Genomic DNA, 13417 nt, shown 5'->3' on the forward strand with positions numbered 1-13417 from the left:
TTCTTTCTTTCTTTCTTTCTTTCTTTTAATTCTATTGCTAGTCCGTTATTTTAGTGCTTCACCTTAAAATGATTTTAGTTGGTTGCAAGCATTTCTAATTTATAAAAAAAAATGTTTTTGATCTAATTTTTTTGTATTTTTTTTAAACTATATTTCAATTAACATGTTTTTAATCATTTTACTTTTAATTGTAGTCATCGATAATAATCTTAGTTACTAATTTGTATGAAAATGCAACTTCGTAAAATACATTTTCTCATGAGATTTGGATTGTTTTCACCCCATTTTGGTATAAATTGCACTCTTTTCAAGATCCAATCGATTATTGGTGGATAATATAATAAAAAAAGAACAAATGTAAGTAAAAAAAAAAAAGTTTCAACCATTGTTTTCTCATTAAATATCCTGTTTCACTCCAAAATGTCACATTACGTCAGTAAAATGGTTTGCGGACGCCATTTCATGTTGAATTTAAAGGCCTGGGGTGAGTGAGTGTGTAAGTGGGTGGCAACGTGAAGGGATTCTGTCATAATGCCAAGTGGAGCAGTGTGCCACTTCCACGGAGAGAAACCGCGCTGGAGTGGAGTGGAGAACAGCTTCGCTCATAAAAAGGGAATGCATAAGTGCTCGGCTAAGCAGTCTTCAAACGAGGGTCTCTTCTTTACTGTCAGGATATTCCAGTGCGCCGTACCCCTCGGGAGGAGCGGGTAGTTGATCCCTTTGAAGTGGCCGGTGCTGGGCCAAGGTTAAAACTGCTAAGAGACACAGCAATTCAGACTTTCCTTTATTATTCTATCAAGAACACTTATTTGTTTCTGAACCTTTCTTGTGGGGACTTACTTTAGGTACCCTGCTCATTACATCTCTCTCACTCTCACGCTCTCTCTCAGCCCTGGGTCTTCCTGCTATCTGTCTTCACGGCAGACAGTGACAGACTTCCCCTGGGCCCGGCCTTTTAGTTGATGTAGTCATACCTGCCCCCCTCCCTCTCACCACCACCACCACCAACCATACGTCTAGGGAAGACAAATCTAGAGGAAGAGCCGCAAGCTGTGTGTTCTAACCACTGGGACACACACACACACACACACACACACACACCTGCCCTCTGCCCCATGGGCTAGCAGTTGGAGTTGCTAACACAAATACACCCTATCCTTCCGTAGACCGCGTTCCTGAATGTTTGTGTCCCGAGAGCAGTTCTTCCTGATGAGGCAAATAAATAAACACAATGAACGTGTTTGCTTCAGAAACAGCTTTTTTTTTTTTAGGCTTGAATTAAGAGTTTTAACCCATATTTTATACAGTCTGGATGTACCTTTTCCTTGTAAAAGTATCTTAGTTTCAAAACTTAGTGAGCTACCCTGCTCCCAACTGCTTACATTGGCTGCTATGCAACTGCTGATTTGAAACACTCTTAGCATTTTGCTAAGCTACCAGTGAGATACTTTAATACTGCGTGTAAAAATAAAGTATTTTTAATTACACTTACTTTTTTTAATAGACACTTCTCAGTATTGAATGAAATATACATTTTAGTAGTTTTTATAATAAATGTTATTTAACTTCTCTGCCATCTTAGATTTTTTTATTTTTTTTCACCTGAGCCATACTTTTAATGCATTTGACACTTGTTCAAAGGAACTTGCATTGCATTCAAGTGTTTTTTTTTTTTGCTTGTTTTAGTGTTTAAAATAATTTTTATATGCACTTCTCTGAATAAAAAAAAAAAAAAACACTTTTCACTTAATCAGCATTTTTTTTCACCAGATTTTTCTCCACTGAGCTTCATATTCATGAGCAACTTTCTTGCATTCAAGGTATTTTTTATTTTTTTATTATTATTATTTTTTTTTTATTATACATTTCGATTTTTTTTTTTTTTGTATTTATTTATTTATTAGTTTGTGCATTCTCTGTAATGCGACTATGCTCTACTGTTGGAGCTGCATTAGCTGGTCGTAATGGCATTATGGACCAAAATGAGCTATCTAAGTAAACTGCGTAATTAAAAACACGCTTTGTGTTGAACCTATGGTGTCTTAAAGTGTTCCTTTTATAGGCAGCTCACTAGATTTTGGAACAGAGCAAGTTATTACGTGTGCTCAGGTGGACTTTGTGTTGCTCAATCATATTTGGTGACAAACAGAGGCGGCGCTCTCCTGATGAAGCGTTCGCTTCTCTGCGGGACTGTTGTTTCAGTAGCCTGAGGGAGAAGACATGAGATGTGCTGGCACAACTGTGGCTGTCTCCACTAATCATGTTGGCTGCTTCTTTGTTTTATTAATAAGAGCATTCCTGCGAGCTGATGCAAGGCTCTAGAAACAGCCTTTGTGGGATTTATATAAATAGACCTGTATAAGGCTTAACATGATAAAGAGTTATTAATCTGGTTACCTGCTGAAAAACTACTGAGACTGGTGTCTGTGTGTGCTGGCGTGTGCGTAACGTGCAGAAAGAGCTCTTCCACAGGTGCAAAGGAAGACAAATAAAGCTAACAGCCCTGCTGAAAAATGCGAAACGGTTCCGCATGTGCCTTGAAGAGTTCCTATATAAAGAAGAGGTCAGGAAAGATGGAGTAAATGAATGAGTCGGTGATAAAAAAAAAGTGGGAAAGGACTGGCAGAATAAAGCGGTATTCCATTTTTATAAATATTGTCAAAGTTGTCATCTTGTATTACGTCCGTTTTATTTTCTTTTTAGATCTGGGTAATGCTCTTTGTAGTTAAATGGAGCTCTGGTGTGTGCCGGAGAGCTGAAGTTGCAAATTTAAACCAGTCTGTCGGCATTGCCAAGAGAGTTACGGCTTGAATCCTTGCATTATTTCAACTATTGCTTCTTAAACAGTCCTTTTCACTGCAAAGGAAAATCTTTAGCCCGGTTTAATGTTTGCCATATTTTCTTTCACTGAGAACTAAACAAGAGGGAAAAAAGCAAAACATGTGTAAAATGAAATTTCAGGTATCACAGTCAATTATCCGTTATAGAGCTTTCAATGTTTTAGAGGCCAGTAATAAGCTTTTATGTGAAGGATTTGAAATATACTCATTTTCATCTGAAATAATAAAGACTGATTCCATTAGCTGGCGCTGTACGGCCCATCTCAACATGGTGCTGGCCGTTTACCATCTTCATTCTGGTGAAATGATCCAGGCTGGAAGTACTGAATTCAGAAGGCATTAGTGGGGCTTGTGTTTTGGAGTCGGACCGGAACGATGAGCCCAATCCGCAGTCTGGGGGCTGCAGATGTGCTGATCTGGGATCAGCCGGCTGGATCTGACAGCCTCAATCCTCTTCAAAGCTCTCGGCACGCCAACCGGGCCATGAAAGACTGTAAAAGCAGGTATTCAGGTTCAGAGGTACATTGAGATCCACTTCAGTGAATCTGTGCTTCATGCACTGAGCCTTGTCATCATTTGGATGTTTACAGATTGACTTAAAAAATATGTATTACTATGTTTACTACTTTTTTTTAATCTAAAAAAAAAAAAAAAAAAACATTAAAGTGTTATTCAATATTTAGTTTTTAATTTATGATTTAAAATTAATTTTGCTTTTTATATTGAGATTGTAAAATGTCTTGGTGTAGCTCCTAAAAAACGTAATGGTATTTCATGAATTCATAATTATTGATATTTGTTAACTTTAAAAATATATTTAAACTTTTTTGGAAATTATGATTAAGATTTACAAAAATACATCACAATTTTATTCAATACACATGTTTTTAATTTATGAATGAAAATTTAGACCTTTAGTAAAATATCATGTGGTGTGGGTCCCCAAAACGTAATAAATATATTGTAAAATATATTTAGTGTTTTTGATTTAATGATTAAGATCTGTATGTATTCAATGAAATATTTTTATACTATTATAGTAGTATAAAAATTTATTTTTATAATAATTGAAACAAATGCAAAGAGTACTTTTTTTTTTTTTTTAAAGAACTGTCTGTTTTAAACTAGATTTTTCCCTTTCTTTTTCACTCGGTAACACTTTACAATAAGGTTTCATTTTAGTTAATGTGTTAACTAATATGAACTAACTATGAGCAATACATTTGTTACTGTGTTTGTTAATCTTTGTTAACGTTAGTTAATAATTTTGATTTTAATTTTGTAAAGTGTTACACTCTTATATGTCATTGACTCATCTGCTTTTGTTGCATGGAAAGTATAAACGGCTGTCAAGTTCATTTAGGCAGGAACACCTGATGCTTTGTCTATGTTAATACCGTTGACGTCTTTAGCAAACTGTGTATCCTAAACAATAAAAAAAGCGAGCTGGGAAAAGACAATCTACCTTTCACCTCTGACCCTGTCGGAGTACTGGAAGCTTTTAGTCCCCGCTGGGCTTGCTATTTTTTGAGAGGGTGTGAAGTGACGGCCCACCTGTATGAGATTTACCCAGGAGACCTCCGCCCCTTGGCCTACCTGGCTCAGACGGCGTCTTTTCAACCCTGCTCTCTCGGAATCCTCTGTTCCCGTGCCAGCCGCCGACTCCGACCCTGAGCACAGGAACGGAACTGCAGCTGCCTCAGGGGTAGACGGAGAAGAGAGAGGGAGAAAGGAGAATCTTTGCTTCGGGGTAGGATGGGATTTTGGTCACGAATGAGACAAACTGGTTTGTTTCGCCATCTCTTCGTTTCCTGGCCTTGTTTGTTTTTGCGTTACTTCCTTTTTAATATGGATGAGGGGAAAAAAATCAGCAGCTTTCACTTTTTACTGCTAATGTGCACTTCTGGAGCCGAATCGGAATTCAGGGACGTGTTTATCCCCGCGTTGCTCTCTTACCTTAGCAACTCTCAGCATCAGCAATATAAACAGCTCTTAACAGGCAGTCACAGAAGTTCCCATGATCCCTTGTTGCAGTCTCAGTACTTGCAGAAACAGGATAGAGAATGAATCACCACCCCCTCCACCCTTTCTTGTAAGTGCCAAAGAAAATCTGCTGATATTAGAACATAAAAAAGAGAAAACCTCAGTGCATAGCCAGTGCATTGCGTTACCATGCCGCGAAGACGCTGGTCCTGGGATTTTAGTTTTATCTGTTGCGAGCTGTTTTTTTTTTTTTGGTGTGTTTTTGTCCCTGAAGCAAAGGCAAGTTTGGTCCCATTTCTCTTCCGTCCCAATTAAAAGGCAAACGTTCCTTTTTTTGTGCGTTGCCCTCCCCCAAATGCACATTTTATCTCTTCGATCTGAAGAACGCCCACCCTTTCTGTATCCCTCACTCCCCCGTAGAAGAAAAATGCATTTTCCTCTGTTCTCACAGGTCAAAGTTCAGCCAGAGGGGCTTCGGGGGCTAAACATGATGCGGCAAGCCTCAACATTGGCGGCTCAGATGAGCCTGCCAAAAACAATTACAAGACGCTGCAAACTTCTGTCTCACAGCCGTAATCAAAGGTTCCCTGTGCAGATTTATTGGGCTGCTTTATTTACGACCTTCCATTATAGCGGCAATATACACCCATTACGGGATATGACAAGGCTTCATGCTTGCTTACACCTCGGGCTGGTTAATATGGCAGTGATGCACTCGCTCAGCAGCTGCTCGCTCCTTCAAGCTCTCCGATGCAACAAGTCTTGCATCTCTCAAACAATGGGGTTTTTTTTGCATGAAATTATGAAATATGGGTTAGTCATGATGTAAAGTTGACGACGTGGGTTTTGAAAGCTGTTGTTGGGGTTTTGGTATTGTCCCCTACATGTCACATCCGAGTGATATAGATGGTCTGGGTTGATGTAAATTAACCACACGTGGTTCCTCTTGGCTCCATAGGCAATAAAACTACCCACATCTTTGGTTTGCGTCCCCCATGATACAAGACATGCCTGCATCCTCTTCAGTCATGCGAGTTTCGCGTGACTGCCTCAGTTGACAGCTTTGAATGAAGTATACAACTCCTCAACCAGGTGCATTTAAGTGATTCCAACTGTGAACTTGTTGGACCCATAAAAGCACCCTCGAGTTTCCAAAACGTCCCAATGTACAGTAGATCTGGGTGTGGAAGCCGGTAAAGAGTCTTCTATATCTCTGTCTTAGTGGTCTTCAGCTGTTGTTGTGGCGAGCTTTACTGTACAGCACGTACTGCATGTGTAGATAGTACCATTCCCACAGCAATCACAATGCTCCATGTTGATGATTTTTATGTTTTTATCTTATTGCTTTTCTAAGCAGGTCAAATGGCCAAGGTTAAATAAAGCAAGCAAATTTAGTAAAAACAAGTTAAATGTACTCTGTGTGTTCCATGTTTCATATGGTTTTGGAATATATTCAGTAGTCAACATTTGAAGTGGATCAAAACCTTTCATCAAAGTTATACATGAATTTTGAACAATACCCATTCTTGTCTTAGGACAACTTTGATGATCCACTTCAAATGTTGACTACTGTATATATTCCAAAACCATATGAAACATGGAACACACAGTACATTTAACTTGTTTTTACTAAATTTGCTTGCTTTATTTAACCTTGGCCATTTGACCTGCTTACAAAAGCAAGAAGATAAAAACAAAAACCATCGACATAGAGCAATCATTCACTCATTTGAAGCCTTATTTCTTCTTTCACTCACTTTACCTCTTAAAGATACTAAATGCATTCCTCTTCTGTTGGAAGTTGCTTGTGTTTTTGTACTGCTGATAATAAGATGCACGAAAGGTTGGTGTTTCTTTAGAGCAGATGTTTTCTAATTGAAAGGGCCTCTTTGTCACTGTTGTGGATGCATCAACACTCTCTGTCAAAGACAAATGTCCTTCAATCAGACCTGGTGCACTGTGTTGTAACCTTTGGGAAAAGGGAAAAGCATGTCACTCTTTCATGGCACAATGGCCATTTTAGTTTGACACAAGTATCTCTTCAGGCAGACCTTCGTTGCGCCTTCCTCCGCGTTTGTGTCCTTGGCTGCCATTGGCTGTTCAGAGGCTCAGGTGGTTCTTTAGGTATATCCGAATAGATGTATGGTGCACTTGTTTATTATGTTCTTATCAAGGTTAGCAGCTGTGGCACTGTATTTCTTCTGCAGATAAACACTTGATGTGGTTGATTTGTGAATCTGTGCTATTGATTAGTGTGTATATTTGCTTTTGTGATAAAACACTACCTACATAGATCTTAGCATGCTTCCTAGGACTTCTAACAATGCTTGATGGTCACTCAATATGTTTTTCTTTTCTTTCTTTTTTTTCTGCAAGGTGCCACGTGATGATGGTAGAATCAGCAACTGAGACCATTCGAACTACACCCTCCAGTCAAAATGGAGTCAGCAGCCTAAGCAGCCAATCAGATGGCGGAGGAAGAGAAGGCGGGTCCAACTGTGACACCAATGGGGAGATCAGCCCTGTGGATTTACTGCACCTTCAACAGCAGCAGGTGTGTGTGTGTGTTCGTGTGCAAAAGACCCTAAGTTTTCTACCCTGACTTTCAGGAAGCGTGTTGAGCTGTTAGTTGTTTCTTGTGCAATTCCCATGTCTTGCGCAACGTACAAACAAGCAGATATATGAAGCAAATTGCATTACATTGTTTTTAAAACCTCAAAGAGTTGATTGTGTGGTGTATAGTATTATAGCTTATCACTTTTTAGTAATTTGATAAGAGCTATAAAAATTTAAAGAGATAATTCACCTCAGTACGGAAATGCTGACAATTACTCATTCTCATCGTCAAACCTGTATAGTTCTTCTGTGGAACACAAAAGATAAATAAATTTATTTATTTATTGCAAACATCACAAGTTATTATTTTAACAAATATAATTTTTGAAAGTTGCACCATATGATATTTTACATACGGAACTTGCCTTGCCAAACTATTCAGTATTTCAATGTTTAATTTTCTATTCAGGAATCTCATCCTGTTAATGTAGTTTTTTTCTTCATTATGATTACAATATATTTATTAATAATTATATTAATTCAGACATTAAAAACATCATAGAATGTGAATATTCAAGGCATTGTTTACTATATAGGAATTTCATGCTTAATGTATTTTTTTTAAATAAAGTACACAAAAAAAAATTACTACATAATTGCCAAGCAAATATTTTCTAGCTATCAGATTCACTTTTCAGTTAATCAAGTTCACAAAATGATTTGTTCGTGGATCACGTTGTTCCAAATCCCGAATCAATGATGTGTTGTGTTTGTAGCAGCCCATGTCTCACACAAAGCTATTGTATGACTTCTGAAGATTTGAAATATCTACCTTATTTTTGCAATGTGGATTTCCAATTCAAAAGCTGCTATAGGTAAATGACTAGAATGATAACAAATTGCAGTACATGGTCAAACTGTTAGCACTAAAACCGAGCATGATTACGATAATAGAAATAATATAACAAATACCAGTTTGCAATATCAAGCAGCATAACAGACTGTTTTTCCACAGCCGCTCTTAGATTAACTGGGGCACATTATGATAATTTTATTGTTTTTGTGTCCTGTTATACTTGGAAGTTTCATTGCATGCAAAAGAGCGACCAACACAGTCTTTAAAATGTCTCCTTTTGTGTTTACAGTAAGAAAGTAAGTTGCACAGGTTTAGAGAGACATGAGAATGAGTCAGTGATTTCATTTTTGGGTGAACTAATCTTTTAACCAAATCTGGTCCTCAGGCTTCATATTTCCATGCAGTCATCCAGAACTGCACTTGGCGATTTCATTCGTTCCTGTAGATGATGCCGACTTGACTGAATTCCTCACACTTGAGGTCCAGTCTTAGCAGTAGTGTCAGCCTAGCCTGAGTCACAATAAACTGTTTTATGCAATGACACGTCAGCGTGTAGAGGCTTGTGCTGTTTTTGCTCTTTGGCCTATGCGTCAGTGTCTTCCATATCCAGTTTGTCAGTTGGAATTTCCTCACTTCCCGGACTCTCTTGGCTGAAACTCTCTTTTTCTGTTCACACTCTTCCCTAAATGCATTACAGACACAGAGGGTAACAGGACCCCTCAACCTTGTTATCAATGACACAGGCTGCACTGCACGCCTGTTAACAGATCCTAGTATGTCTTAATGTAATATTGATGAACTGTTACTAAAAGAAAGTGGGATCTGTTAAACCATATTATTTAAATCTCTGGATTGATGTGGTGTGTAAATGCAAAGACTGACACTAATATCCTCTCTTTTTGGTCTTTATTAACCCTCTGATCTCGGTGTCCACTATAAATGGAGAGATCTTTTTAAAAGCCATTTTTAAATTCAAGCCATTTAAGTGTGGTGTTACATCCAAATCACAGTGAGTGATCAACTTTGACATTTACCCATAATTCTGTATGGCCATCCTCTTTATACATTTTTTTTTTTAAATGAGAACATGCATTTAAAGAAAGTGAAGCACCAAGGTGAACCTCTGGAATAATTACAATTATCCTCTTTTGAATGGACACTTTTGTTTTTCTATTCAATTATAAAATTGTATCTCAAAACAAATTATTTTTGTTTGATGAATTTTAACATTCAGGCATCAGAGGGTTACATAATCCCACATAAAATTTGTAATTTAAATTAATTATTTTTTATAATTTATATAATTGAATTTTTTTAAATGTTATAAATCTTAATAATAAAAAAAAAAGACTAAGGCCTTGAATTAACAGTATAGTATTTACTCGTATATATGAACATATACATTATGTCCCTCAGAACATGAAAGATGTTCAGTTGGCTAGCAATATAAACTACTTTTTTTCCTATGATCTGAGATCTTGTGATTTCCTGAGATGAAAATTAATATAAAAATAGCTGTCTTAGTAATCTGTCTGACCATTATAGTTGCTCACAAATGGCCATAAGTTTTTTTAAAAATCAGCAATGAAGTGAGAGTCGTTTTGAGAGAAGAGGGCACGAGAAGCAGAACAGGAAGTGAGAGGGAAAGAACGTGTAAAACTATTTTGCATAGTTTTATTTCTGACAGTTGAAATAAGGGCTTGAAATTGTAGTGAAGGTAATGAATGTGAATGTTTGCACTCCTTAGCTGCATCCTGTGTGTGTGTGTGTGTGTGTGTGTGTGTGTGTGTGTGTGTGTGTGGAGACTCCCGCTGAGCGAGCATGGCCTCACCACACACAAGGAGGCCTTTCTTCATGGCTCTGCATTCTGGTGTTGGTGCACCTGTACATGGTCATGTGAGCCAAAGCCTTTAATTAGAGATAGAAATTGCCAGTTCCTTCTGCTCTAAACCATTTCCAATGTCAAACATACGGCCGCCGTGGCCTCAATGCCACACTCTTTCTCTCTTCTTCCTTTCCTTCCTTTCTGTCCCTCTTTATTTTCCTTTCCCACTCTTTCTCTTCTGCCACACTGACCCATACTTTTGGTCTTTGGTGGCAGCAGTAGCTCCTTGTAAAAGTAACGTCCAAAGCATTTTACATCACGGTTTTCATAATTCATATGTATACTAAGCTGTGACAGCATAACTATAACTCTAGGATAATTATGTCACAGTTTGCAGGTCAGAAGAAAAGAAAAGCTTTTGTCTAGATTTAAACTGCCATTTGAGAGTCTCTATAGTCTTGTTTGAGGATTTGTGAATTTGTCATAATCCCGACTTTGTTTCTTATATTTTGCAACTATATCTCACAATTGCGATTTCATGCCTCACAATCGTTACTTATTTTCTCATAAATGTGACTATTTAAAAATGTAACTACATTATATTAATAGCTGGCTCTTTGGCATGTCAGAACAGTAGCAGTTAATTTAGTCAATGTTATAGGTTGAATTTTTGGTTTTCAAACAATCATTCTAGAACAATTCAAGTTTCACTTGATGTACGTATAAAATATGTCACACAGAGATCTTCAGTGGTGTAAAAGCTGTAAGCCACTGTCTAATAATGATTATGTGGTTGCTGGCATATAAGTGAGTGTGTGTACATGTCTGTGTCAGTGTTAAAGTGTAGGTGTACTTTATTTCTACATGGCCTTCAGCCTTATGAAGTGAGGCTCCACACACCTGCTCATCTTTCAGTAGCAATTCTAAACATTTAAACATACTTTGGTGTTATCTGAGTCGCTCTACAGAGAAAAAAAAAGCAACAAAACAAAAAACGTATACTGTCCCAGGGCGTCTGTTTGAACTTAAATTAAAACATTAAATGCGGGAATTTACTAGTGCTTAAATGTTTTTATTCACTTTTTTTTCCCGCCTCTATAGTCAGAATCAGCATTCAGATACAATGAATAGACTTTGTGACTGGATGTTTTCAGCATTTAGTTTTTTAGACCAAATTAAAATCGTAACTTTAAAATGTTTAAGTTTCACTGAATGACATTCACTTTTTGTCCAACAGAGATATCCCAAATATTCTTCTCCTTTCTTCACTCTTCTTTTTCATATTCTTCAAGCGAGATGCAAGTTTTGTGCTAACAAGCGATGCAATACGCCCTTTATGACATGGGTGGCAGTCCCATAGAAATCTGCCTCCTTTATTCTATCTCAGATAGCCATTGTTCATAAGAATCTGATGAATGAATTAGTTCATCAAGTTCCCTCATTTGATTTTAAATGAATGGAGCGTTTGGCCTTGAAGCCAAATGACTTTAATGAGGAAGGCTCTGAAAATGGCAAAGCAAGCAGTAAAGTGTTATCATGGCAGAACCTCCTAAAAAGTCATTTATCAAGTTTTAATGTCTTGCTCTGCTATCCTCATTTGGGTTTTTTTGTGGAGCGGGTCACTATGATGCCCAGCAGAAATTGAGGGAATTATTGAAAGAGAATGAGATGTTTCAGGAATTCTTCCAAAAGCCCCGTTCACTGAAATGTTGTGTAAATGTATCGACTTATTGATAGATGTCAAACTTTAAGTCGAGTCATGCTCTTTGTCCTTGTACAGGTTCACGAGGTTGTATTCATTTAAATATATTATATTAAGTGTATAGAGACGCAAACAGAAAAGTTGTAAATTAAAGAGATATAATAATTACATAAGAAATATACAAAAGAATTAAACATTATTTAGCTTAAATAAAAATAACATTTTATTAATTTTGTTTAAAAGTTTAAAAACACAATAATTACTAATATTTTTCTAGAATAAAAGCTTAAAATTAGAAATAATAATTTTAAAATAAAATACATAATTAGTAAAAATACCACAGTAAATAATCATAAATGGTGCATGCAATGAGTTGACCAAAGCTGTACACTTTTTAATTAAAATGCACTTTAAAAAAACATTCGCTTAACCTAAGTGAATGCACTTCTGTTTTGCTGTTTATTCTGTTTGTCTAGTCTAGTCTCTTCCTCCAAGCCCAAATCTTTCACCTGGAAGCGGCACAGTGCAGCGATACTGGTTAAACACCCTGCCAAGAAGCGTTGGAGCAGAAAAACAGTCCCAGCTCCCTCTTTGCAGACCCGTGTTGTCAGAGCACAAAGCACTCTCTCCCTGGGCCCCTCGGGAGCCTGGGAGAAATCACAGGCATCTGCAGACGTCAAAGACTCAACAGTCTTTACCAAACAAACAGAAGCCCAGCAGAGTGATGGAGAATGCGAGCAGAGGGAGGGTGAGATGGCGAAGTAGCGAAAGAGAGCACCGGGATGAGTTTGAGTCAGAGAAACGGAGGCAGGCATCTCGGGAGAGGAGGGGATTGTGGGTACGGACAGATACGAAGTAGCCGAGTCAGAGAGGGTAAGAGAAAAGAGTTGAGAGGGAAGGGGGAAAGTGGGGCTGAAGTGGTTGGAGAGAGGGAACTGAGGGAGGGAGGGAGGGAGGGAGGGAGGGAGGGAGGGAGGGAGGGAGGGAGGGGGGGAAGAGAAAGTGCAACGCTGAGATGTGTCAAGAAAGGGCGCCTGGGCCCCCCTGAGGAATGTTCCTTGTCTGCTTCACAACCCCAAGACCAGCAAAACCCTTTGCTTTGTAGAAAAAAAAAGGAAGACAGGAGAGGTAGAGGAAAAAAAAACAAGAGTGCACACTAGTGGAGTCCTTATAGAATTTCATCCTCTTGTTGCACAAAGCCAGGAATCCAACCAAGGGTTTTCTGTTTTTCAATCCCTAGAGTGTTCTTCACTTCAAATGGTCCCGCTCCACAGCCAGTCTTCAGCTACTTCGGCCTGGGCATGGGGATGTGGCCCTGACAGACCCCTCTGCTGCACCTCGCTTTCTTTAATAGGGTGGTCTTATCTCTCTCTCGCTCTCTTTAGGGATACAGTAGACCTGTGGTTTCGCTTCAAAGCAACCGTTTAGATTGAATGTGCCCCAAATGGTGCGTAGCAGGTCACTTGAAGCACCATGTGGCCCGTCTTTTGGCTACTAGTATGTGGTTTAGTATCAAGAGAACCAATTTCCCTTAAAGTTCTTCATCACAACTCATCCTGCTATGAGTGACACCATTGGTATTGTTATGAGCAATTGGACATACGTTTTTTTACCTGGTGGACGATAGAGGTTCAGAACGGCAATAATTGGGTCTA

At 38.2% G+C, this 13417-nt stretch overlaps 1 protein-coding gene across 4 annotated transcripts in view; it reads left to right on the forward strand.

The window, feature by feature from the left end:
* The window catches only part of foxp4 (forkhead box P4), a 123596-nt gene that overhangs the window by 34552 nt on the left and 75627 nt on the right, over nt 1-13417 (forward strand). For all 4 annotated transcript variants that reach the window (XM_084395287.1, XM_084395288.1, XM_084395289.1 and 1 more), the window contains exon 2: nt 7200-7377. In XM_084395287.1, coding sequence (XP_084251413.1) covers nt 7210-7377 — 168 coding nt within the window. In that variant the 5' untranslated portion in view covers nt 7200-7209. The remainder of the gene's footprint in view (nt 1-7199; nt 7378-13417) is intronic.

This window comes from Rutilus rutilus (genome assembly GCF_951802725.1).
Source record: "Rutilus rutilus genome assembly, chromosome: 22".
Lineage (NCBI taxonomy): Eukaryota > Metazoa > Chordata > Actinopteri > Cypriniformes > Leuciscidae > Rutilus > Rutilus rutilus.